Source organism: Nothoprocta perdicaria, unplaced genomic scaffold (assembly GCF_003342845.1).
Source record: "Nothoprocta perdicaria isolate Ctin4 unplaced genomic scaffold, notPer1 scaffold_209, whole genome shotgun sequence".
Classification (NCBI taxonomy): domain Eukaryota; kingdom Metazoa; phylum Chordata; class Aves; order Tinamiformes; family Tinamidae; genus Nothoprocta; species Nothoprocta perdicaria.
Genome location: NW_020455305.1, coordinates 49867 through 77503, shown reverse-complemented (window position 1 = coordinate 77503; position 27637 = coordinate 49867). Strand labels below are relative to the sequence as shown.

At 41.2% G+C, this 27637-nt stretch overlaps 1 protein-coding gene across 4 annotated transcripts in view; it reads right to left on the bottom strand.

Moving 5' to 3' along the window:
- Positions 1-4179: 4179 nt before the first annotated feature.
- Positions 4180-27637, bottom strand: part of DDC (dopa decarboxylase) — a 64664-nt gene continuing 41206 nt past the window's right edge. For all 4 annotated transcript variants that reach the window (XM_026038361.1, XM_026038362.1, XM_026038364.1 and 1 more), the window contains exons 8-14: positions 27495-27589; positions 25813-25880; positions 20880-20956; positions 17173-17192; positions 16303-16401; positions 12232-12333; positions 4180-7595 (exon numbers count right to left, since the gene is read on the bottom strand). In XM_026038361.1, coding sequence (XP_025894146.1) covers positions 7362-7595; positions 12232-12333; positions 16303-16401; positions 17173-17192; positions 20880-20956; positions 25813-25880; positions 27495-27589 — 695 coding nt within the window. In that variant the 3' untranslated portion in view covers positions 4180-7361. The remainder of the gene's footprint in view (positions 7596-12231; positions 12334-16302; positions 16402-17172; positions 17193-20879; positions 20957-25812; positions 25881-27494; positions 27590-27637) is intronic.

Sequence of the window (27637 nt, the reverse complement as noted above, 5' to 3'; positions counted from 1 at the left end):
CAAACTTCACAACTATTTATTTTAGCAGCTTCCCCCTTTCAAAAACATATAAACGAAAATATAAAATCTAACTCTGAGTGCAGTCCCTTGACCCTTTTGCCCCTTGGCCAGTCATTTCATCAGTGTTAAGAAAGGAGATGTATGGTATAAAGCCATTAAGATGGAGGTTCTCTTTTGTGTTGTTCAAGGAAAAAAAAAAAAAGAAAGAAAAAAAAAAAGAAGAAAACTTTGCTTCTAATCACAGGTCTCCTGGGGAGGGAAGCAGACTGCAAAGAATGGTAACAGATGGCCAAAAAAAAATTGGCCTTGTTAAGAGAAATCAGCCGTGGTTTTACTCTTATTGGAGAGTACTGGATGGTGCAGCAGAGGACATACTGCAGATCACTGTCCGAAAACTAATAAATAAAACTGTGTGCAAGATCTGTGGGGGAGAGGGCAGCGGAATGAGGAGGCCTGAATTTAGTAAACTTTCAGATTTAAAAAAAATATATATTTAGACTCCTAATAAGCAGCTAAAGCTGCTGCGAGCCTTTAGAAAGCTCTCCATTTTAGCCTTCAAAGAAAGAAACAGCTTGTATCTTTAGAGTGATGCTTATTTTCAGCTATAGAAGTCAGAGCTTAAATTCCTTCAACCATTTCTGAGTTTAAGAAATACATAAGATAGTATTTAGCTAGGAACGCACATTTACTAAGTTTGAAAAAAATTGTTTTTTCTTTTATAAAATTTCAAAGAACTTTTTCTCTGCAGCGTGGTCATAGGCAAAAATACTTCTTAAAGTCAAGAGTGAATGATTTCAGAAGATACAGAGCCACGTATAAAAATACGGGATAGCTACCTCAAAAGGGCTTACCCTAGTGCACTGTAATTTCCATCTTTTGATCTGCCCCCAAAAGACAATTTAATTAACATGCCACTTATTAATGACATTAAACAAATATGTCATTCGTTTAATGCGTGACATGACTGAAATACATCAAATTCTGATTTCTCTTTTTAACCTCAAGTTGATTTGTGATTTGGGGTTAAATATACTTAAAGCAAAAGCAGCTAAAGCGCAGGTCCGTCTACTCTGCACTCCTCCTGGAAACACAAGCACAGGAAGGGAGTAAATGCCGGGAGTGCACTTGCCAGTCCTCCCTGGAGTCAGTGTGGGCTATGCCAGCAGGTACACTTGCCTAAGGGGGCTCAGAACAGGACTGGAAAGAGATCAAAGGAATATTGTGGGGAATTTCCTCTTCATATGCTCTCCAAAGCATCTTGGGTCTGTGACTGCATCCGTCCGCCTCAACAGACAGGATAATCTTAACAAGAAAACAGGGCTTACACAGGTAATAAGATGAAGGCAAATTAATTGGGTTTAAACTTAAACCCAACTTCATAGAGCTGTTTAGAAAAACGAGAACGTCTTTCAGAATGAATCATCACTTTAAAATCTATATATGCTCACACTGACAACTTCTAAAGTATTATAGTCTCATGAAATTGGAGTAATTTCCTTCCTAACACTCAGTTTAATAAACAGTCACATGCTACATGCTGCGCTCCAGTTTCACAGTGCACATGCCTGAGTGAGGTGCAAGTTCCAGCTTGTGTGACAGGTGACCAAGAGCTGGAGAGCTCAGACCTCTCTGCCACTTCTCTTACCTTTTCCACACCAAACAGGAACGACCTGAGCATCTCTGACACCCTGAAGGGCTGCGCCACCATACAGAGCGACCTGGACAGGCTGGACAACTGGGTGGTGAGAAACCTCATGAAGTTCAACAAGGGCAAGTGCAGGGTCCTGCACCTGGGGAGGAACAACCCCAGGCACCAGGACAGATGAGGGGTGGACCTGCTGGAGAGCAGCTCTGTCAAGAGGGCATCATGGTGGACGAGATGTTGACCATGAGGCAGCAGTGTGCCCTGGTGGCCAAGAAGGCCAACGGGATCCTGGGGTGCATTAAGAAGAGTGTCTCCAGCAGGTCGAGGGAGGTGATTGTCCCCCTCTACTCAGCCCTGGTGAGGCCACATCTGGAGTACTGCGTCCAGTTCTGGGCTCCCCAGTACAAGAGGGATGTGGAGCTGCTGGAGAGAGTCCAGCGCAGGGCTATGAAGATGATCAGGGGCCTGGAACATCTGCCCTATGAGCAAAGGCTGAGAGAGCTGGGCCTGTTCAGCCTGAGGAAGAGGAGGCTGAGGGGGGACCTGATCAGCGTGTATAAATACCTCAAGGGAGGCAGTGAGGAGGAGGGGGCCAGCCTCTTTTCAGTGGTGGGCAGGGATAGGACTAGAGGAAACGGCCACAAGCTGAGGCACCAGAAGTTCCACAGGAACTTAAGGAAAAACTTCTTGACAGTGAGGGTGACAGAGCCCTGGAACAGGCTGCCCAGAGAGGTTGTGGAGTCTCCTTCTTTGGAGATCTTTAAAACCCACTTGGACGCAGCCCTGTGCCACGTGCTCTAGGTGACCCTGCGTGTGCAGGTGGGTTGGACCTGATGATCTCTAGAGGTCCCTTACAACTGTAAAGATTCTGTGATTCTATGACTTCTCCAAGTGCCCAGTCTCTGACAAGGGCCCTCTCCAAGGGCCCAACAAGTTTTCTTCCAGCTCAAGACCACCTCTAGGTGGCTCTACTCCCCAAACTGCTCCTCTCCTACTGTGCCCATCACTTTTTCCTAAGTGTCAATTCAAGAGCATCTTATGAAATGCAAGATATAGGTTCAGAGAAAAGCTAAATACAAGGTGCTCCCTTAGGTAAGACTTTTCTGTAACAGTACATCATGGGGAATACAGCATTGCAAACCAGCCATCACTTCTCAACAGGTTAGTAATTGTTTCCCACAGCTCTGAGTGAAGCTCTCATTTTGAACCACATCAAGTAATAGATGGACTCAAAGGAATTAAACTCTGCCCCTGTAGAACAGATGCCTTCAGTTTTAACAGCTGATCCCCAAACTTAGTGATACGTGACCAAACAGCCAGTGCTTACAAACGACTGCAGAATTAACAAAACCTCCATGCACGGGACAGCCCTTTGCCAAGGAACAACTCTGGCTCCTTATGTCCACCATCAGGTAGCTACTGTACCTCATTCATAACTTTAACTTTTCTCCTCAGAGGTCTTCCAACACCGCATTCCCCCGCTATTCCAGCTCGCGCCAGGGGACGCGCCCCCTCCCCCGCGCACAGAGCCTAGCTCCTCCGCACCGGGGCCGTTAACGGTCCCCATTACCAGGGGCACCGCGGAGGGCGGTTCAACGGCCGCCAACGGCCTCCCGAGGACGGGGGGGGGAGGGGGGGTGACCCCTGTCACGCGCCCGCCGCCGCCCGGGCCCCTCCCGCCGCGCGCCGCGCGCACCCACCGGCCGCGCGCCTCCTCGGCGTCCGCGCGCGCTCTGCCCCGAGGCCCCACCCCCCGCGCTGTCGGCCAATCGGAGAGCAAGGCCCTGGGCCAGAGAACCAATCGGAACGCGAGAGGGAGGGCAGGGTCGAGGCGGGAAGAGTCGCTTGCCCTTACGTCAGCGCCGGGCTTGCCCGCTGTGAGGTGGAGGCCGCCGGGGATTGGCTGCCGGGGCCTGCGCGCGGGCTCTCCCGCTGTCTATTGGCTGCGAGGGGGGCGCCCGCCCTCCAATGGGGATGGGGTGCGTGCGGGAGCGGGCGGTGCTGCGTGTGGGACGTGACGCGCGTGGGGGTGTAGAGAGGGCGGGGAGGGGGCGCTGCGGGCCGGTGCCCGTGTCCGTGTCCCAGCCGCATCCCCAGGGCAGCTGGTGCGGCTCCCTCGGGATGGGTACCCTGCTGCAGTGACCCCGCGGACAGCACTGAGTCAAGGGCACCGAAGGGGTGCAGCTGCGGCCCTTAGCGGAGCTGGGAAGGAAAACCCCTGGAAGACATCTGGCGAGAATAAAACGGGAAACCTTGGTCAGGACCAGGACACAGGCTGCAGGCGTAGCTTCGGTTCCATTTATTACTGCAGTCAATAAAACCCATGTGTTTGGTTAACAGGCTTTAAACGCGATCTAACAGCAGAGAAACTCCACAGGTCACAGCTACAACAACAAAGCACTGGAAGTCTGAGTGTTTTTCTAGTCAGGTCTTAAAGACTTCCACATACACTACTTAAATATCCACCGACTGTAGTTTTATCCCTCCCCATCGCCACCGTCCCAGTGCTCCAGGCAAAGTAACACGTTCCACTTGCTCCTGCCTTTGAGCAGTTCAAGTGTACGTATAGTCTAAAGGTTCAGACCACAGTTAAGGCAGTGGCAACGTGAGTGCTACTCATCATCATATCATACTGCAGCTGGCAACAGATAAAATCATCCTTTAACAGAAGCTTTTTTTGTGAAGGCAAAAATAAATTAGAAATTTAATAATTATAACGCAGTGCGGAATATGTTGGCAATAAATTGATAAATACGTATCTTTTCAATATTTTATAATCAGTAATAAAATATAATCTGTCATTATTAATAAGAATGTAAATATTGTACTAGCATTGTACTAGTTTAAAATAAAACTCTGTACGGTTACTGAAAAAATTGCTTTTTTCCCCATTCCTTGTCTAGTAGCTGCACTGTCTTATTTGAGATCTGGATATACTACTAAAGTGCAATTCCAAGATTTCATAATTAACATCAAACAGTATTAATCAGCACAGACACAAGGCACAATAAATCCAGGTCGACATATTAACTATTCATAAATACAGCGTTCACCACCAGAAGTAATTTCACTTAGAGATACATTGCAGAGCTACGGAACAGAAACACCGCTTAGGCTTTTTCTTTCAAAAACGCTATTTTCAACACTTTTGTTCGAGTTGATGATATAGCCCAGATTTTTTTTTTAAGATGTCTTGGGAAAAGAGAACATGAGAGACTGCTAAATACACCTTCATTGATTACAGATTCAGATCATCCCAGGATTTCAGGGAAAAAATAAATGCAACTATGAAATTTAGATTTCTGTATTGTGCCAGCTATGGGGAAATGTAATTCCATGGGTGTTCTCACCACTCCTGGCTAAAGTTATGCTTAAATCCCTTCTTTATAAATAAACAACTTTATTCACCATGTTTTAACCCAACCGTTACACTCTGTTCTCTGCCAGAAGGACCTTTGGTGTCCGGACAAGGAGCTGACATCCTGAGTGCCAACGAAGGCTCAGTGGCTGTTGCTTTGGTGCCCGTTTCCCACGGGAGGTCTCACGGCATCTTGGCCACCCGTCCGGGCTGTTTCCCCGTGCCTGGCCTTGGCTGCATGTCCTGAGCACGTCCCACTTCCTGCGGCGCTCCGGGTCTTCCACGGGCAGGAAGGGATCTCTGCTGAGGACCTCTTATGTTCAGCGTCGTGTTGTTTGACATTATGCACTTCATTTCCAATTCCTCTTAGTCAGGTTTTAATTTCAATTGCACGTTGAACAGTCACATAACCCAAAGCAACTCTGTTTAATTTCAGGGGAATTAGCCCGGATTTACTCTTGCATAGCTTTGGTCAGAATCTCATCTCTTTTTTTTTTTTTTCCTCATTGTTCACATACTTCACAGATGAAATATCAAAATATTGTCCTGGCTCCTACAGAAGGTGGAGTTCTTCTCCAACTCCAGGATTCTCAAGTTTTCATAATGGGAAAGCTATAAAAATTATGCCAGTATGGACTGTATTTGCTATGAATGAATTTTGTTTCCCAAGTCATGAGAGAAGACTACTGCTGCTTTAAAAATAAGAGAAATAACAAAAATAGCTACCAGCCTTTTCAGTTCTGTTCAGCTCAAATTTATTGTACTGCGCTATCACAGGAAGCCTTGATTTCAAATCAGTTCTGCTAAAGATAACAATGTTATCAGCATATCTGATCATGTAGCTGAGAGCAGTATCTTGGGGAATGGCTCCCTCACCTGCTGGAATATTACTTGTTTCTGCAGGATTCATTTGTTTTAGTTTGCTTCATCTGCTAAACATGAAATCAGCTCTTTAATGAAATAGAAATCTACTCCTAGCTCAGAAAAAAATCTACCTGGTCCACAGGGTGCTTCCATCATCCCTTCTGGATAGAAGCAGACTCGGTGCCCAGCTAACTGACCTGAGGCACCCACGTAACTTCATGGATGTAGGAGGCACCTTGCATGGCATAGAGGAAGGAAACTCAGCAGTTTGGGAAGTTGTTCAGTATAAAGTTGTTCAATGAAAAGAACAACAAAAGGGAAAGATTAAGACAAATAAAACATAGCAATAAATCCTGCAGATAATCTTTTGGGAATATGTAGAACTATCTTTGGAATTTATGTAGTGGTGTCACTGCATATTACTTTACTTTGTGAAGACTGCTTTTTTTTCATTACATTTATATTTCAGACTTACTTGTTGATGGAACAAAAACACTGATGAGATTACCAAAGTATATTTTGGGGCCTGTTCTTCACTTTTAAACTAATTTGAGAAACCAAAAGCATCATTTTTGCAATCACTCTGTGTACACACACACACTGAAATAAATACCACAGTAGCCATAAAAATCATGGTGCTCCATTCCTCAAAAGATATTTTTCAAATTATTTTTCAAGTAATTACTGCTTATAGTAGCCCGATTAGTAACAGGGAAGACCAGGTAGCGCATCGGTTTTGACACAACCCCCTGGCAAGGAGCGTGTAAGAGGCACTGTTAGGAGCGCTCAGAGTGAACACGCGTAGGCAGCCGTGCAAACCGCTCGCTGAGGCTTCTGAAAACGGCTCTTTGAAAGCAAACCCTTGACGGGGGAGCAGCGAACCTGCCGAGAGCGCTGCCGGCGCCCACGTGGTGCCCACGCACCCCTGGTTTGGATCTCGAGGGAGAGAAGTCCCCAAGGGCTTAACTCCTCTTGCCAAACTACTGTGGCAAGTGCGTCGTGACAGGGCAGTGCCCGGGCTGGGTCAGCGTTTGTCTAGCCGGTTTAGCTAGGCCCAAGCAGCACTACAACTGGACTACGGAGCTCCCTATAGTCTGAATTTTATGAGGTCATCCTGGTGTTTATTAATTAGTTATGTCTCCTCATGGTTTCATCTGGGAAGAGGGTGTGGATGTGCCAGGGGTTTATGGGGACAATGTGCTGCCTCCGTAAGCGCTTGGGATTACAGAGGAAGGAGAGCACCGCTCCAGCACCTTCGGCTACGTCCAACCCCAAAGAGCCAGGGTGAAATCACAGAGCGCAGAGTGATGGCAGAGGTCACAACACAACTTGCTGGCAATGAGCTGGGCTATAGGGCAATGTGCTAATACAGCTGGGCTATAGGACAACACTTAGGGATTTTCTCCTCGCGTAATTTGAATTTCCCACCTGCCCCTAAAACAGAACTTGGCGACACAGAGCAAGCCAGTTGATTCCCTCCTGCCCGCTGCTCTTTCAGCACTGCTCCTGCTCCTGCTGCTGCTGCTGGTTTGGCTCCCATGTTTCTAGGAGCTCCGTTGCCAGCTGTGAGATGTGCTGCCAGGCGAACTGCACGTGGGCGCATTCCACCGTGCGGGAGCAAATAGCAAAGCGCAGCACAAACTTTTCTCGCAGGTGGCACGGGACCAGATGAATCTTCTTGGCGTCGTTTATGGTCTTTAGAAGTGCCTTGTTTAGTTCGTTGGAGCCCTGGAACAATTGCAGTTCAACAGACAGGGTGGTGAATTTCAGCAGCTCGTCTGGATCATGCAAATCCCACCAAGCAGCCAAGCCAAAGCAGCACCCGCAACGTGCAGCCACTTTCTCCGCTCACAGCTCAAGTCTCTCAGTGCTTTTGCCACCAAAGGATTGTAAGATGATGGCTCAAAAGATCATTTTTTTCAGCCACAAATAGATTTATGGATTAACTGTGCTTTAAAAGCTATGTGCACACTGAGGCCCTTGTGATACTGAAGCTTTTCTTCATGACCTAAGGATATGAGCTATGTTTGCTTTATATAAAAGCATTCGTTATTGCATCCATTTCATTACACTTTTCTCAGACCTAATCAAACACACGAGAGGCAGTTTTGCAATGAACTATACTGACCTTTGTAAAGCAAATCTTCAGTCCTCGCTTAAGCAAGGCTCCTATTAGAGAGTCTTCTGACTATGAAGGTGAAAATCTTACTCTTAGTAAAGAAAAAGTAATGTACCCTGGCATATTCTCAGTACAATCAAAGACTAAATCTGCTGCTGCCTATCAGTAAAAACCCTAAAGAAGTATTTGCCTTGAGTTCTGTAGGAAGAGAGAACAGACACTGATCCCGAGTCACACCGAGTCTTTTCTTGGGGATTCTAGAAAGGTGGTAAACAGACCCTCCCACTGCAAACAAACATCATGCCTTTTTTTTTTTTTTTTTTCTGCATTCAGCAAAAAAAAAAGTAGAAATGTGGAGGATCTTGCAGAAGGTGCCCACGACTCAACATGCTTCCCCTTGCAACATAGTCACATCTCTTTGTGCTCAAATACGAACTGTGAGCATTTCCTTCAGAGGAACTACATACTTTCAATACAAAATCCTATTAGGAACAGGACTGCACAGGGGAGTAACAATCCTATTGCAGACTGAGCTAATGTTGAATTAGTGGCTTTCCCATTTTATGTTTATCAGCATTGGAGACTAAAACTAAAGATGTCATCAGGCTTCCAAAACCAAGTCAATTGCTGTATATGAAATCCTTACTCGAAAGGCTACAGCACCTGGGGTTTTTGTCCAATTTAGCAATGCAGGATAAAGTCCTAACTGCCTATCTTAGTCTTTGTTAACCAAATGAGAGGAACCTGCCTCTCTGATTTTTGTATCAGAAGTCTGAAAGACGGCTTCAGGTTTTCTGGGCATTTTGCCATGATAGCTTTGGATGTACTGTGTTAATCCTGAGTGCTGTATTTTCCCTTTCCTTCATTTCTGTTTTCTTGCTGGTGACACAGGACTGCAATAGAGGCTGAGAGCTCTGATGTTCCCTGTGAGGGAACTCAGTGAGCCCTGGAAATGGATGAATCTTTCTGTAACATGTCTGGCAGGTGCCTTCTTACTGCAGTGGCCATAGATGTTCTTGAGAACCTCGCCATGAGGGCACACGACTTGCAAATCTGCACAGCTGTGGCCTGCCCACTTAGCTATCTGCCTATGAAAGCAGAGCCTCAGGGAGAGAGCTCTCCTTGGCACAGGGGAGAAATGCATTTGGCTCTTGTTTGTGGATCGTATTCCAAGTAGAGATGATCCCAAGTCAAATCATTGCTTCTGACTTAGCATGAATGAATTTTTAGGGAATTTGGATGTGGGTCTGAGATGGCGGATATATTCTATTCAGCTTCTGTGAGGGCATTGTGAATGCCCCAGTCTAAACAAAAAAGACTAACCTTGGTGGTTTACATATTTCTTGGCTCAGTACAGGCCAACCTCTCGTGACAACCATGGATTGCTTTCCTACCAAAGGTAACCCATTAGTAAAGCAGTGATCCTTAGCCTTAGTATTAAAGGCATGTCGCTGCTCCGCAGGCAGCACAAGCCGCTACATGATGGTGTTAAGGCAGTGCCTTGGGCCGGCGTGAGCGGCGGAAGGGAGACGGCTCCTGTATCCTCCGTCCCACTCCCAGAGCTGCTCCTCGGGGCCTCTGCGACACACGGGTGTCACATCACATCCGTGTTAGCTCTGGCTAATCCTCTCCCAGAGCTTTGGGAAGCTACAAGCCAGCTCTGATCGAGTCTGTCAGCTTTAATACGTCAGAGTCCTCATCCCCTTGGAGAAACGACTAGCTTGGCTTGTACTCCTGTGCCGACTTGGCAGAAGAGCCAAGAGTTAACCCTTTGGCCAGATTCTTTCCCTGGCATTTGATGAGATGATAGTTATCATGGAAATCAGAGATTATTAGTCTGCTCAACAGCATGAAAGCCAAAGCATAAAAAGTCACAGTTAAGTAAATAAAAAGGGGATTTCTGAATCCTTTTTCTTCTCAATCAAATGAAGGAAAACTATTGCTACATTTAAATGGCATCGCAGTTCAAGTCCCCTGTCCTTATGTATACGTAACTTCTATAAAATACATAAACAACACATCTATATAATATATATATTATAATATATAAAAATTACAAGTATTCTACTTCTCAGGTATATTCTAAAATGAATTATTAGAAAAACACAGGAGGATGTTTAAAGAGCGATTTTAAAAAGGAAATAGAGTTGCAAAAACAATCATAAACAACTATTAATTTTAAAACTGTTAGTTTTGTTTTCCATTTTTGGACGGGGAAAGCAAGTGTTATAAACACAACACTGTTTCAACCCTGGTGTTCATAAAAATCTCACCTTTATTCCACAACTTTTTCCGAAGTTTCTTAGCTAGGTATTCAGTGTTTACCTACTGCTGTATAATTATTTTCTCTCCCTGCAGATCTTATTTCTTTCTCTGGAGCACCAGGGACAGGTGCCCAGCTGTAGATGAACCACTGGTCTGATGAAATGTGACAATTCCTATGCTGCTATGCTCTACTTCACCAGGACTGTTCTTTTAAAGTAAATGCAGAGCATGACTAACAGCTGTCTCTGGACCTGCAAAACTCACTGTTTGCTTGTTCCACATCAGGGAGCAGCATCTTGCTACTGAGCAGAAAGGGCCACAGAACATATACCTCAACATCTTCAAAAAGTTCTTGTTAGGAAAGAAGTTATTCTCAGGTTTCCACTTACTGGAAGAACTCCACAGTATGTAACTCACCTGTTCCTCTTGCAGCAGGTCCCTTCCTTTGTTTTAATATACAAGACATTTTAAACATCAAAATGCAAATGGTTTCATTTACCATTTGCTTTAACCCTCACTGTCAGTGATTCATCAGAGTGCACCAGACTCAGGAACTGGGACAACTGAACAACTGAGAAAAAAACTTTGTGAAAAGTCATACCACGTAACCCCGAGGGAGCTGAGGTGCGCTTGTGAACCTTCAGGAAAGATGAAAAACTCATTTTGGTATCAGGTGAACTAGGAAACAGCAGTGCTGTTTTTCTTACCGTGCAGGTTCAGTGTTGCAGTCCAGCTCTTTACAGAAGCCTTAGTTGCCAGCACCTCTATTAAATGAGTTCTTTGCATAAAAGAAGAAATTCCTCACCTTTCAAAGTTCAATTAAACAAGTGAACCCTCCCAGCAGCTCTTATGCTCTGGGTTTACAGGCAAGGTCTCTGCATTAATGGAGTTGGTACATGCAGAAATATGAGGGAATGGAAAGTCAGAAGATTCACATTTGGAAAGCAAACAGCCTGGAGACCAGGACCAAGGGCAACTGGGAGCCTAGGTGGTCATGCAGCCTGTTCTTACCTATAGCTTATTTCAATTTGCCCAATTTGCTCTAGGATTTTATAGTTTAAAATGCTTTTTTTTTTTTAAAGAAAAGAACAACAACAAGCTACTACTTTAAACTTAATATATGATAGATGTGGTCTGCTTTTACACATACTACATGTTTCTGCTCAATTTTTTTTTTACATATATATAAACTGTACATTATGTATATACAAAATTAACATAACCAGAAACATCTAGTATATACAGTGTGTGTATATACACAGTGTGTGTATATATACAGTGTGTGTACATATACAGACACATGCATGCCATAAATATAAAGGACTTTGTAGATTACTCATTCTTTTCAATAATAAATCCATCATACATCTACAAGTTAACAATCAGATTCATTCTGAGCAGTATGAATGGGTTTAACATAGAACCACTATTAATTTAATTGAACAGTCCCATCTATTCGAACTGCACCTAAGGCATACTGATCAATGTGGCCCTAAAAGTTAAAATGAAAGATTTGACATTGATACTTCAGACCGTAACAAATGTAACATTTGTCATTATTTCCTTAAGTCTTCTTTCAAAAATAAGTACTTTTCCTGTTAATACACCTACTACTGCTTATTAATGAAAACGCCAATTGAATTAACAATCAAAATCAATTTTACCAATCAATTCTGAATTAAAAATAAATGAAGAAGACCACAATGTAACAGTCATTTTCCATGACTATTGAGTAGAGTTAAAACTCCCTCTGAGTCTTGCTTATACATTTCTATATCCTAATATGCTTGAATTTCTCATAAGCGTTTGGTTAAATTTTAAGTAACTTTGTCTAAAGCTTCCTTCTTTGATTTGTTATGATGTATGTGAATGTCCCTTACCGTCTTTAAAAAATACCAGGGAAATGCATTAGCTATCCACCCTGTGCGCCGTTTTGCTGCAGAACAGGGCAGCACAGAGAGGAGGGTTGCGCCGCGTTACCTTTAGCCGGAAACAGACGAGTCCCAGGATGACCTCGGCACAGATCTCAAATCGTTCGTCCTGAAGCACCAAGCGTTCAAACTGGTGGGACAGCCTCACGTGCTGGGAAGACAACAAGAGTGTCTAGATTGTATAAATGCAATTCATCAGGACAAAAATACTGCTAAATGGTTTCCATTCCTAATCTCTTTGCTCCCTTCTGCTACGTGTCAGCATTCACATAGAGCCATCTGCTCACACCGACTTGCGTCTCGTTCATGACTCTCAGAGACTGCTGAGCAGTTACTGCATGAGATGCTCAGCCTACCTTAGGCAGTAACTGATCCGTTTGTTAAGGAATTGTTCACGTGCAGTTTCATACCCGTATGCTGCCATAGCAAAATAATATTCATAATTGCTGTTTAGGTCTTCTACCACTCACAGTTTTGCTTGAGACTGGCTAAAAAGTCCAAAAGTTACTATGCGGGAGAAGGAGAAAGTGAACAGACTTATACAATGATCGATATGTAAGTAGAAAACAAGCTAGAAAAGCATTACAATATGCCTTTTCAGTATAAGAGATAATGTAACTGAAGAAGGGGAGAACTTGCCAGCTTGTCTGAGGGGTAATTGGGGTCAATTGAAAAGAAAAAAGAGTGGTCTGATCAATGAAATGGACATCAAATCTCTGCTATCCATTTCCAAAAATCCAAGGAAAAACAATCAGCAAAAATAAAAACTTTATTTTGGGCCAAGGCTAAATGTGGACTGTTTCATCTCATAAGAACTTCTTTTCCAGAAAAGCAAGAACAAAGAAAACAGAAATTAACACGAAAACAAAACTAAACATCTTATTGCCTTAATTGTAGTTTTCTAATGTTTTCTTATTGCTTAAAATAGAAGAGCTTTTATACTGAATCAAAACATTGATTTAAAAACTTTCAGGTCAGACATGTTGACAGCCTTTGTAACCAGGTGCTCTTGTTACCACTTCTTTTCTGCTATTTGCTATATCCATCCATCTTCTGCCTCTTAAATTAGACTGAAATGTCCCTCAGTCAGGAACAAGATCAATAAAACACCCAATCCCTCTCAAGGCATTTGTGTATTCTGCTAATAAAAATAGCGTAAGTTTCCAAGCATGAAAACTGACCAGAATTATATGTATACACTCATAAACTTGTATACATAAGTGCACATAAAAAATATGAGGCATGCACACATACTGTAACAATCTTTTACTATTCTTTCCTATCCTTATGTTCTATAGCATTAACTAAATTTATGTCTTACATAGACAGTCATGCAGAATTTCACAGATCACATTACCAGGCCTTGGAAATCACAACCATTAAAAGTTTTTCCCTCACACTGCATGAGAGCAGAGCAGAATTTCACAAACTTCAGGAAGGAGCTTAATTACCACCTGACCTCAATCTACATCTAAAAGCTGAAAGAAACATCCAACCAAACCAAATTGTCTCATTGCAAGCAGTTTGTACAAGGAAAATCTAAGTTCTCACTGTACCTTACTTAGCAGGTGTTTATGTCCATTTTTTTCACTAATGAATTTTTCAGAAGTTCAGAAAATGTAAAAACAAGGAAAATAAAGAGTATTTCTTAAAACACAAATGCAGCAAAAATGCTGGAAGTATCTGGTATTCATATATGGGCGCAAGTAATTTTATCCATAGCAGATTTTTCTAAGTATGAATAATTTGTCAAACCACTGGAGGGCACCAAATGCCTTAGGTTTTACAAAACCAGAACGTGACTATAAGCAGAGCCTAAAGGAGGTTTCCCATGGTTGGCTTTGCAGAGCAGCTCCCCAGGCCCTGGGCCTTTGCATGGCGAGGATGGCTGCAGCCTCAGCAGCCCAACTGAAGTAAACTCAGAGAAGTTAAACATTATTAAACCTGGCATTTCCTGCTGTGTGAAACTGAAGGGCTGTTGGGTGGCCTGTCTGCCCCTCTGCGGCCCAACGAGCGGTACCGGCCCACGCAGGACACGGGCAGGTTTCATCCTTCAGCCTCTCCAGTCACACAGCGGGGCTGTGGGAACACAGAACTGCTTGGAGAACCAAGGACACGCGAAAGAGGGAGAGGAAGGGGGTCCTGGAGAGCTCACAGACAAGCAGGGGTTCCCAGCTTTCCCAGCTTTCCGCTGTGTGTTCAAAGCAGCCTGACCCAGGAATATTACAGGCCTGCGGGGCCTTGGGAAGCGGGAACTGGGTGGCAGCCCTTCTCCTAGGGAAATCTGGCTGACGGAAGGAAAGGAGTTTAAAAGGAATTGTTGAGTATTGTTGTCTCAGGAAAATAACCAGAGTCTTTTTGCGGGGAGGGACAGGGAGAAAAAGAGTCTCTACTTCATGTGATTATTCCAGATTAAGGAAAACTCTTACATAATCACTAAAGGGAGCAGTGAACTTGTGAGCCATTAAAAATTGGTCCATATCTACATGTCATATAAAAAGGTCATATATGCATGTGTGCTATGCATGTGTGCACACATACACGCACACAGCTGCCTGTGTATGTATATGTGGGCTCCTGCATAGAAGGGCTTCCAATGAATACTGCTTGTGGGGCAAACCCTTAAAACACTAAAGGAGGCTTGGATGGGAAGTTCTCTGAAGCCTCAGGGTAAAATAACACATATATACATGTACACATACTGCCTGGCCTTGATCACCTGATATTTTTCTTCCTATAGATGCCACCCCTCTGCAGGCTTTAGCTCACACTGCAAAGGGCAGCCCCGAGAGTCTTCTCAAGAACCGTTTGCACTGAGCCAACCCCACTGAAATACCGTCCTGGCATTGCTGCTCTGCACAGCTCCGGTCTCTTCATCTCTGATGTTATTTTTTTAATGAAATTCATTATCCTTGCTGAGGAAAGAAGGATGTGATGCACTGAATTCTCATGAACGTACTGAAGTTTCCTCTGAATTAAAGTGCTCCTGGGATCACATCCCAAAACTTCTGAATTTCTCAAATGACTTCTGAGTGCTCTCATATGATTTACAATGGCACAATAATAACATGCAGGCCATTTCCATGGGTTGCTTACAGGTGGGCCAGCTACACTTGGGGTTTCGCACTGATACTGCCCCTGCATGTGTGCCCACAAGCCTGTTGATGCCCTCCACATCTCTGGAATTTACCTCCAACACTAGATTTTCCTCTCTCCACATTCTTGAGAGATGACTGCGCTTTTCTGCACAACAGAAAATATCATGAGCAGGTAGTTGCACATATCATTGGTTTTCTCCAGAGAAACCTGCTCATCACACAGCAAATATGGTGGCTTCTCAAGCATATTCACTGTTTGTTCTCTTTGCAGGTCAGAATCTCCTCATCACTGAAAATCTCAGCCACTTTGCAAGTAAAAGATGGCTTTGCAAAGAAAGCCTGATTAAAAGTATATAAACACTGGATAAATCCTTAAATTTCCAGTGAATTAGCAGCTAATGTGTCATTTTACTGCACATCTCTTCACATTAATAAACTTTGGACATATTAGCATTGCATTATATTAGCATGCAATATAGCAATGCTAACAAGCTGTAAATTGAGCGCATCCTTCTTAAAAAGAAATGAAGTTTGTTCTGAACAGGAAAAAGAAAACAAAGCATAAATTATCACTTAAAGGATAAAAATGAATGATCAGTATGTTACTGTATCACAAAATATCACCCAACAAATTAAGCATAATCTAACATAATATCAACATGTGCCCATTAGCGAAATCAAGATATAATGAATGTTTCCATTTTCTTCCCCAGTAAAACCACTAACGTGCTTTAGCTTAAAGTGAAAGGGAAATTTGGTCCCACATTTCATAAATTCCAAGTTCCTAGATTTTCTTTTCTTGCCCAAAGTTGGTTGGCTGATGGTTTGGCTGATGGTTTGGGCCCTGCCACCACGCGAAGCTGTGACGCTACAGGCAGCAAACGAAGAGCTCTCCTGTGGAGCAGGGCTGACCAGAGGCTCTCTGTGCTCTCTGTCCCTACGGCAGCCGGGAACCCACGCAGGTTTTAATTCCCTGCCCCCTCCCTGTCCCGCAAGCCAGGCAGGAAGCGCGCAGCGGTCACCTTGCGGATGTGCTCCTGCAGCCCCGTCACCCCGTACATCCTCAGCACGAACCAGAGCTTCAGCGAGCGGAACCGCCTCCCCAGGGGGATTTGCCAGTGCTGCAAGACAAGAAGGGAGGGCGCCCGCGTTAGGAGCCACCCTTGCAGTGCTGCCCCACACGCTGCACGCTGTGCGACGGCCGTGGGACGTGCCGCGGTCCCCCATCCTGCAGGCGTGCGGGTGTCCGGGCAGCCACCACCAGAACCAGCTGATCCTGGCCCATGCCCCAGCCTGGCTGCTGCTACTCGGCATTTTCCGTGAAAAGTGGAGGAGAGGACTGGTGTCCAAATGGGAAAAAAACAAATCTTTGGAAACACCAAATTCTCCTTGAAGACTTTAGAAGAAAATAATGTCTTAGTAGTCCACAAGCATTAACTTGTTCACAGGTGTGAGCTAGTATTGTCGTTGCAGAATGATGGACCCATTTGGAAACAAATGTATTTCTACTGTCAAGGCTAAAGTGTGTATGTATATATACACACACTTATATACATATAGAATATATATATATTCTTTTTTTATGAAAAAAAGAACTTATTCACTAGGTTACGGAAAATTAAATCTTTAGGAAATGTATTTATACTGTCTAAATATTGAGTTGTCATCCATACAAAAAAATTTTTCTTCCAAATAAAGAGGGTTTAAGTTTTAGCTTTTGCTAAAACTTTCTGGCTTCAGGAATGCCAAGAACTTAGCTACATGAGCCTCCTTCCTAGAAATAAAGCTAAGGATTGGAGGTTATGAGAGTAATGAAAAAGAAAAGCATAGCCCTGGAAATATCAGTGTATGCAAAACAGTAACACCGATTATTTCTTTGATGTTGTACTTACCCGGTAATCTGTTACAAGACCTGAAAGTTAAAGAAAAAAAAATCACATTTCTTCATCTAAAGAGGCAAAATTTGCAATCATTCAAACTGCAATGAAAAGCTACACCTAGTGATCTGTCGTGTTTGCTGCAAACTTCAGCATCCCCAGTGCCCATAGGACCAGTAAATATTTCATAGAATATTTAGCAGCATACTACAGTAGGGTGCTTAAGCTCAGCTGGTGAGAATATAGCAATAACAAAATAAGTTTCAGGAAAAAAAAACACATTTTTTACTCTCAACTATATTTCAGACCAAATTCTGTGTTTCCCTTTCTCTTGCATGGAGAAAGAGTAGTTGATGAAACAGTTTTTATTAACTTGTTTGAAACAGTTTGTAGAATTCTCAAGCTCATTCATCACTCACTCTTTGCTGTGAAATTGTCGCCTTCTGCACCCCCGGGGAGCTGATAACTTTCTGACCGCTTTATTTACTCACTTGTGCATTTGTTGCCAATTTTTTCAGTATGTCCAGTGAGTGAAAGGAAAATTTGACTGAGAACTGGCCTTTTCTTGGATTTGAAAGATTGTATTTTGCATTTTTATGGCTTTTCATTTGATGCAGTCCAAGTGCCTTACAAATGCTGATGAACCAAGCCACAGAACAATTCAGGGTGGCAGGTAGAAGGCATTTTAGATGTCTTTTATAACAGCATGCAGGGTCGAAACATGTCTACCTTCTCTTCATGTCAGCTGATTAAACTGACTGTACAGTAAAGGAAACCATACTGGAACATCGACTTACCTGCACTTAGACAGTGACAGAAGTTACAATGGACTTAATCTGAAGCATTTTGGGGAGAATCTGCTTAGCTCTATTGTTCTGTTTTATTCTTCTGCAGTAGAGTAGAAACTTCAGTAGAAAATATGTGCTTAAATTTCGTGAGAAAATGCCATCTGAGTGCTCCTGGAATTAGCATCACAAGCTACTACATGGAACTGTAGCTTGTAAATTTGACAAGTGTATGTAATTTATGTTATTCCCAGGCTTCATATTTTCCAGGGAAATGTAACAACAGTATTTTCTGTGCTCTGGGTTCTTTTGCCAATGTTATCTAATGTACACAGTGAAAAAAAAAAGAGAAGAACACATGATTTCTTTCTCCTGCAATATATACCCATTTGGTTCACTAACTTGTTCCTTAAGGACTTCACTAGGGGTGGAATAAAGACCTAGACAATCATTAACCTGTTCGTGGACCTCAGGAGATGACCATTGTTGTCTTAGCTGAGCACCAAGGTAATTCGGTAATATTCATGTTCTTCTGCACCCTAGCAGACATTTTTCTGATAGCAGAAAGACTAGTAGCAAAGAGTGAGGCAACTGGTGATAGATAAATAAACCTACGCTCCTGTAACGGGCTGCGTCTAATGATCCACAACACCGCCTTTCACAAGCTGTGAAGCAGAATGCAATCAATGATTAGTCCTTGATTACAGGCTTTATTCCTACATCTGTATTTAACCAGGAGGAACTGAACTGTGGGAGCATATGTGGCACTCACAATAGACTATAAAGCTGCATTCTTCTAACAGTGCCATTAGGATCTGACCTATATCCAGGGTTGCCAGGCGAGCTAGTATAATCTTCCTGGTGTGATGATGCAAATCACACAAAATTATAATTAATGACAAAATAAAGACTTTCCCCTTGGGGGCACACATAATTGCCATATGGTTATTAAGAGTAATTGCTCACAGATAGATATATTTTTCCGCTCATTTAAATTCTTGAGTGAGAGATGAGTGAGTTCAAAAATGCCACTTCATTTGCCTTGTAAACCATGGTGGGAATTCTCCGACCTGAGACATACTCAGTTAAGAAACTAAGACCCTCCCTCAGACAAGTCTGATTTCCAGGAGTGCTGACATCCCATAAATCACACTGGGATCAATGGGGCTGTAACAGCCTAGCACCTTTGCAAATCTGGCCATTTTTACTGAAGGCATAAGTGTGGATTGGGTTTAGCAGTTCAACTAAAGACATTTGCATTTGAAAAAGTCTCATCCAGCTCTTTGGAAAATTGCTAGCAAATGGGAAGAGGGCTTAGAAAAACTTAGCTCCTCTGGACTGCTAATAGTCTGCTGACCTGTGTGGGATCGCTACATCCAGATCACATAACATACTACCACAGCCAGTGAAGACAAGACAAAGACTGAACAATTCCTTATCCAACTGAGGAAGGAAAGCTCCCAGGCCAAGCAAGCGGCCTCACTGAAAGAAGCTAATATTAAGGAAAGTGTTTTTTGGGTTTTTTTTTGGATGTTATTTAACCTGGGGAAGACCTAAGGTTCTTGTATCAGCACTCTCAGTTGTCACGAGAACGTATTTTCGCTTTAACTAGAGGAGTTGGATGTTTTCCCCTCAAGAGAACATTTACTATGTACCGGAAGTAAGTGCCAGTGATTCAAAAGTAATTACCATAATTTGTATTTTTCATTTAAAAAGGCAAACAAACAGGCACGTGTTTTTTTCCTAGCAATTCTAACCTTTGATGGTGAACCTCAGCTCCAGAGTCAACGCATTTTAGTGTTTATTGTTCTAACTGCATAACTTGGAAATGCAGAAAAGAAAAAAAAAAAAGGTGAAGCTTCTGCCAGTTCAGGATTAAGGCACAGGGTTCCATTATGCCCAGTAATTTTTAGTGAATGCTGAAATTCATAACAGAAAGAATAGAAAAGTACTTGGGGATATACTTTCAAACGCAGATGAAGAGCAACTCCAGGAAAAACAAGACACAAGGAACTTTCACCTGGGGAGGATGCACCTTTTGAGACCATTATGAATGAACCCGTGCCACATGTTGGCCCTGCACTGCTGTGACCTCACAGCTAGTCAGTTATCAAGCAAACATACAAAAACAGAGAGGCTTCGGGCTGGGAAACGACCGTCTGCAATTGCTAGGTGTGTGTCAGGAGAAACGTCGGTTCGTGAAGAAACTTTGTGCAGGGCCTAAAATCTCTAAGTACTTTGTGAGCATCTTCTGAGGAACGCTGTTCTGTGTGGCTTGATAGGAGGCACCTACGCCAATTGCTACGGTCAACGCAAGACAGAGTGCCCCAAGAGTATTGCAGGGACAGGACCGTGTGTCCCCGGGAGCTGGCATGCAAAAGGGAGCACACATCCAACACAGCTCACTGCAGGGAACATTTGCTCCTGACATGTGCAACTGAAAATGTGAATCAGAGCCTGCATAGCCAGGAAAAAAAAAATCAAACACATCGCAGGCATTGAAAATGATTAAACAATGATAAATTATAAAAAATTATAAAGAAACAGTTCTAGTGAATGTTATGTTGGGGAAAGCAGAGTAAGGAACAGACACACAGCACTTGACTTCCAAAAGACTTTCCAAAAAAATTTGGTTAATGCTCATGCAAAGAGTCAGCATTAAATCTGGAGCTGTGGAAATCCCAAAACAAAAGTATCACTTTAATGCTTCTTAAAATGGCTTTTCCTTAATTGCTTTTGATATCAACTAAAAATCTCACTAGATGCGTCTGCATTTTAATACGCTTAATTCTCTAAAACACTTTGGAAATGGAAATGGGTTCCTAAACCACTTAGGTAGTTTTTAAAGTATTTTAGTTTCCATGTTTAATCATTTTTTCCTATTAACTATCAGTGTTCAAATAAAATAATTATTATCTTATGTAATTATAGAATTACCAGACTCCTGATGGTGATGCTGCAGGTAAAGAGGTTCCAATTTAAAAGCACCTATTAAATCCGATCTTTTTTTCACCCTGTATAAAAAAAAAAAAAAAAGGAAACAAGTTGAGAAATTTAAGCAATACAGATTTAAGGGATTAAATTTCCCCAAGAAGTGCAGGAGAGTTAAATGCATTTAAACAGGAAATTCAAGGCCATCACGGGCACGTTTCCTGGGCACAGCCTGTTCCGTTTTCACAGGGTGCTGCGTTTTCACCGTGGTCCTAGTGCAGCCCCTACACGTAGGAAGCTCAGTGCTCAGCAGCAATGTGACTGTATGCTTAACACCAGACAAGCAGTAGGCACCAGAGGCCTTTTATAGTGACAGACACACCAGGACATATGAGCAGCTAGAGCAACACCAGAGCCTGCAGTGAAGGGAATTTGTTTTGCAAATACTGCAGTAGAAAGCGGGTGGGAAGAGCTGTGGCTTTTAAAGACACTGTACGTAGCCGTGGGGAGGTTTTATGGGTGCTGCCTTGTCCTGGCTCTGCACTGTGGCTGGTGGCAGCAGCAGCCAGTGGTCGACACCAGCCATCCTGTCCCAAGGCCGGTTTCCTTCCTGCATCTTCCCTCCTTCCCTTTCTGGCTTGACTGTGTTGAGAGACAAACCACAGCATGACATAATGTTGAGAGGTGCCTCTTACTACTGCACTCGGTTTCCAAAGCCAGCGTGCCCTTTACAGAGAGAATAAGCTAGATTTTGCCAGCAAACACCAACAAGATTTTGATGGTATATTCGTCACTTTATCTGTAAGAATGACACGCCTCTACAAATCATGTCTTCTATATATGCTGAACAAGAAGAAATTGGATATCAAAAAGTTAAAGACAGCTACATCATTATACTATGCCTGTACATATATATATATTTCACAAATGAATAACTTTGTCAATATGGGGACATTACTGTAAATGACCAAAATCCCAATCTTCTCTGTTTTACTGCATATCCTTTTATAATGCATTTTACTATAGAATTCTAAATAAAAATTTCCGGTATTTTAGTCTGTCTGAATAAATGCATATACCAGTATATAACCCCACATTCTTCCACTTCTAAACTACACACATTAAACATCTCATTCAAACAAACAAAAAGCTCTCCTCCCATTTTAATATTAAGGAGAGTACCAAAATTCACACAGTACTTGCCTGCAAGTACCTAACTGCTTAAGTACCTAAATGCATAAGTAAGTTTACACATATGAAAAGTAGTAATGATCTTCACAATATTCACAGTGAAAAAAAATATAGTATTTAATGGTAGAAGTTTTTTACTGTCAGGAGGAAGAAATTATTACCCAACAACAGCTTTAAATAAGGTCTGTATTATGAATAAACCTGAACTTGTTCCATTTATGTACCGAGCTGCTCTTTTACTTGATATATTTATTACTTTGACATACTCAGCTGATTTGTTTATGGGGTGAGCTACTGAAACACAAGTTTTAGTGTCATTACACTGAAATAATCATTCGTTGTACTGTGCAATATCATAGTTGTACTGTGAGTTTTATTCCCTCTATAATATGGTGTACTAAACAACATAACAGATAACTGTTCTGCTGAGACATTGGTTATGTTGTTGGCAAATTTTATAGAAGACATAAAAGTGCTGTCATCCTGCACTTTCCATGAAGTATGAGTTGATGCATTGGTTGCTGTTAAAATGACATTAGTAATCACTGTGATGTTATTATTATTTTAATGGCATTTGTTCCATCTGGGGACTTCACAGGTTTTAATCTAGTAACCATGAGTAACTATCTATAAAGATTACTAAAGTAAATCTAAAATCTGGACAGAAATGCATATGAACCAGTTGCATTGCACATCTATATGCCAGATCTGTATTTGATCCCATGTTTGTAAACTTCTTTGCAGTAAGTGCTTACGTAGTCCAGCAATGAACAGAAAAGATGTTAAGTTTCTTTGCAAATAAACAGGATTTCACTGAAGGATCTTCAATAAGTATTTCAAAAATTTCATTGATAAACCAGAATTCCTTAAAGACTTAATGCTGCACTAATGGTCCTATTAAGATTTAGCATCACTAACTTAGCTTTGCAAGTTAAATATTCATAATATGAAGTGCCCTATAGAAGTTCTAGTAAATAAAGCACTGAAAACTCGTGAAAGAGACTGCTTATTTGGATTGCACATCTTTAGGTTTTAACAGCATCACTCTATTCTGCCCATTTTAGCTGACAAAAACAATACGCAAAGTGAGGACTCTGTATTTTAGGTCAACAGTAAAATCTCCCTTCTACCTGCAGCAGAGCATTCCTTAAAATATGTAGTAAACCTCTTCTTTTAAAACACCAAAACAAAACTCTTCCCAACCAAAAGTTAAACTCTTAAAAGACCAACAGAAAAGCAATGATACTAAGATTTTGCAAGATTATTATTTTCACTCTCTCTAGAAAAACTTTTTGCTCTTTTATAATAAGAAGTCAAACAACTGGGCAAAACCGACTTGAAGTTTTAAGACAGTCTCTAAAGGACCCCAACATTTTAATATGGAAATATGTCTCAGGTGACTATATTAAACCTTTTTTTTTTTTTTTGAAGATGATCACTCTTTTCTGTGCATTAGGAAGTCTGAGGATATTTTGCAGAAGGTTTAAAATGAAATTGCCTCCAAGTCCCAAATGACATCAGTGTGAGACATTGCACTAAGTAGTTATATAATTACATTTATAGATCTAATGGCTGGATTATCTTAATCAGCTTGCAAAGGAAAGAAATGGGAGTGTTTAAACACTGGAGAAAGCGCCGAGGAGGCTGGGTGATTCAGAAGCTTGTCCTTCTTTGGAGCTCAACGCAATTTTGCAGTGGTACAGACTATTGTTTGAGCACTTTCTTGGTAGTACAAAGTTATGCTTGATACTTCACAGGGATCCTCTGGAGACTACGCATTATTCTCATTTGCTTTTTCTCAAAAGGCCCCTTCATACTTTATTATTACATTTCTACTGAATTTTGCCTTTTCATGTAGTGGATTACAGTGAATAATAGGTGTATTTTGGACTTGGGCCTTGAGAGTAGTAAGATTTCTTTTGGCAACAGATGTGGATTCAAGCCAAAGAGCTTAACTTTAAATGTATATCTAATTCCTTATTAAGTGAATTAAACCTATACATAAATGCCGTACTGAAATGAAATTTTAACAGCTGCAGTTGTGATGCTTTAGCTTTGAGGAAGAGATTTTTTGCAAGACCTCTTGAGATTCCCTGTAATGGAATCTTTGTACTTATGAAAACATATTCTTTTATGAGATGTTTTACCTAATGGAATCAAAAACTCTCTGTTTAATACTTGAGCTCATTTTTATTCTCATTCATTTCTCATTTTATAAGAAAAGCTTGGGCTTTTCTCCCTTCCACCTTAAGAACCTTTGAACCCTCTAACAGCTTTCTTTGAAATTAATCGTAAAGTCTACACTCTGCTAGAAGGAAGCTGAATTCTCCTGGGATCGAAGCGAAACCAGATGGACAGTAATATTTTATATATCTTGTTCTCTGTGTAAGTCATACTAAAATATTAAATAGGGGAAAGCAGGATTAATGAGAAGTTAAATTTGTAGGGACAAGACTCGGCCTCCTAGTTGTGCTACAGACTTTAAAAAGGATGACAGAGAATTTTCTCATTTCTGAAAGTGGCTACTTTGATATTAATCTCTTTGAAAGATGAGAAAATGATGGTAAAAACTAGTAAAGAAATTTCATCTTTTCCCAATTCCCACAGACAGGGAGAGATGATGAGTCTTGAAGTACTTACAAATTAGGGCCCTGGGTTAATCACTGCCACTCCTGATCAATCGGAATCAAAATGTTTTATTATCGTTTATTCTGATTAAAAAAAATGTCATTTTGTCCTGGAGAATTTAAAGTGCTTATATTTCTGTATATTCAGAAATGTATTTTCCGAATAATATACACATCTTTGCAAAAGTCATCGTTGATTACTAAAGGAGGTAAACGTTAACCTAAAGCAACTGAGCAATCATAGTTTCACGTTCAGCTTTATCCTTTTCTTTTCCTCCTTTTATTTGTTTTGTTTGTAATAAATAAAGTGAATTCGCTTGTTGGATTATTTTTAAGGGTGGTTTTTTTCCCTGACTTTCAGTTTTTGACCATTTTGCTTTTCCAGAAAAATTCTTTAATAAAACTGAAATTGCTGCTTTCCTTTATTTGGATAAATAGTCTGCCTTTTCTGAGAAGTTGTTTTACTGGTAATCATAATTAACTGTGACTCTGATAACATGCTAAATTCAGGAAATTTCAGTGTGGGACCTAATAGCATCACTGTTAATGCTGTTCTCTTTGTGATGATAATTTGCTTTGTTTCAAAGTACATCTACTCCTCTCTGCTTTGCCATCTTTCTGTATCATAATATAGTCTCTTCCACCCTCTGGTGACACTGAAAAATCAGTACAAAATAGTATAAATGGTCATTTTTGAACTTAATTGCTTTTTATCAGCCAAATCCCAGACGTTTTTGGAAAGACTTTTGAAAGGATCAGGACTCAAACTGAGAGAAATTTTATGAAAGAGAAGAACAAGCTCCATTTAGTATGCTGTTCATTGCAGCATCCCTTTCAATGGAGTTTTTATTCTTTTTATTTTTTAATCAATCCCAAAATGGAGTAGATAATCCCTAGGCTTTTCAGGCTTTCCCTCTGGAAAAAATGTGGATCAAAAGTATATTTCTTTTTTATTTTTAACTTGTATTAAATGAAAGAGTGAATGCGGTACAGTACAATAGTTAAAGATATCCTGAACTCCTAATTTCCTTTAAGCAATACCTACCATTAGAAAAACAAACTATTTTACTATGAGATTTTTTTCTTTTCTGTAATGTTTCCTTTTTTTCTGTAATACTTACCACATTGCAGAGCAGTCAAAATTCACTAGAAGCCATTTGTGAGGATTAAAGTTAAATGAATCTGCAAACTGAAAATGAATAAATAAATAGAAAAAAAAAAGGAATTATGAAAAAGAAAAGAATTCATGTGCTTATGATATAATCTAGTCAAATTGTCAATTGTCAAATTGTCAGAGTACATGCAATATGAATATGTTTCTCTAATGTGGCTTTATAACGTTCACACTGATGTAACCTTATTTAATATCTGCTGTAGTTAAATCTTGATTTGATATTGGGGATATTGGTGTGCAGATAAGCTTCTGGCATTATCTAAATTTTTGGTATTAACCAAGAATTACAGCTTTACAAAGTTTACATGTGGAGACAAATGATACATTTAGTTATCAATCTGTGTACACATTCATCCATGAAATTACAACTAGCCATTAAATGACTTTTTTTTTTTTAACCACTAAGGTATTTTCCTCTCATAGAATAGTCTTTTTATTGTAGTCCAATATAAATTAATTTTTAGACAAGTCCAGCACAGAATAAGCATTCACAATACATGGTTATGTATTAAATAATAACAGCCTTACTTGACATTTATGTAGGCATGACATGAGAAGAAACCAGGGTAAATGAGAAGGAAATTGTGTGGGAAGGACTTCTCTAAGGCAAAGCGCACTAGCAATACAAAAGGAAGACTCTGGAAACACCACTTAGCACTTTTCACATTTGTTTCTCATCAGCTTCCCCATCACTTGAAAAAAATTACAACTGCTCACATAAGAAGAGATATTTATCCAAAAATGTATCCATCTATCTACCCATCTACACCCATCTATTTCCAGAGTAGGGAACCTACTCTTGGTTGTTAAATATTGACATAAATGACATATGCAAGCCCAGACAAGGGATGCTCTTTCATTTCCCTCAGTAACCAATAATAATAATTAAAAAAAAAATATTCCCATACAGGAAATTACAGCAAGCTTAATTTGCTGATAAAAAATAAGACAGAAAGAAACACTTTATTTGGTGGGGGTGGAGGGGTTTCCTGCTCTTCTTTATTAGTCTCTACATATCAGTGCTGTGTTTAAACTTCTGGCTTTACCAAACAGTAATATTTTCACCATTGACGGGGCAGACAAGGACTTATCTGCCTGTCTGAGGGGAACAGCAGGAAATTGAAGTATTCTTATCTAAGGAACTGAATGCCAAGCAGCTCGGGGAGGAGGGAGAAAAAAAGGAACAGGAGTGCTGTTGGGGGAATATTTCATTTAGCTCTCTCTTGGTCATTAAGCCCTATCTGCTGGAGGCACAGCTACTGCTGGCTGTACCCTGTACGTCTCTCAGGATGTATGGAAGCCCTCAGGCATAATAAGGTCATTAATTGGTTGAACTTTGGTGGAAATGGGCAGGCAAGGTAGAACTGGGGTGCTAGAAATGCACTTTTTGGACAATTTGGCAGTTTGAATGACAGATTCTTACATATAGTGGTAACTTGCATACTGCCAGAATGAACTGGTGAAAAAAAAACAAATGCTGATAATGCTAACAGGAGATGTAGATATTTTGTAGAGAAGTGCAGCATGCTCAGGGATTTTAGAAAAGCATATGCCTAAGAAGCAAAAAAAACCCTTGCTATGCAAGAACAAGGCTTTCTCAGGTTGTTAGAGAAACAATATTTCACTCACCTCCACTCCATTTAAAAGATGCCTGAATTCAGGGCAGATGAATGCACTCCCAGCATAGGCTGCATCAATATGCATCCAGATATTTTCTCTATTACCTTAATGAGAAAAAAAAAACCAAATAAATTAAACAGCAGATTACAAAT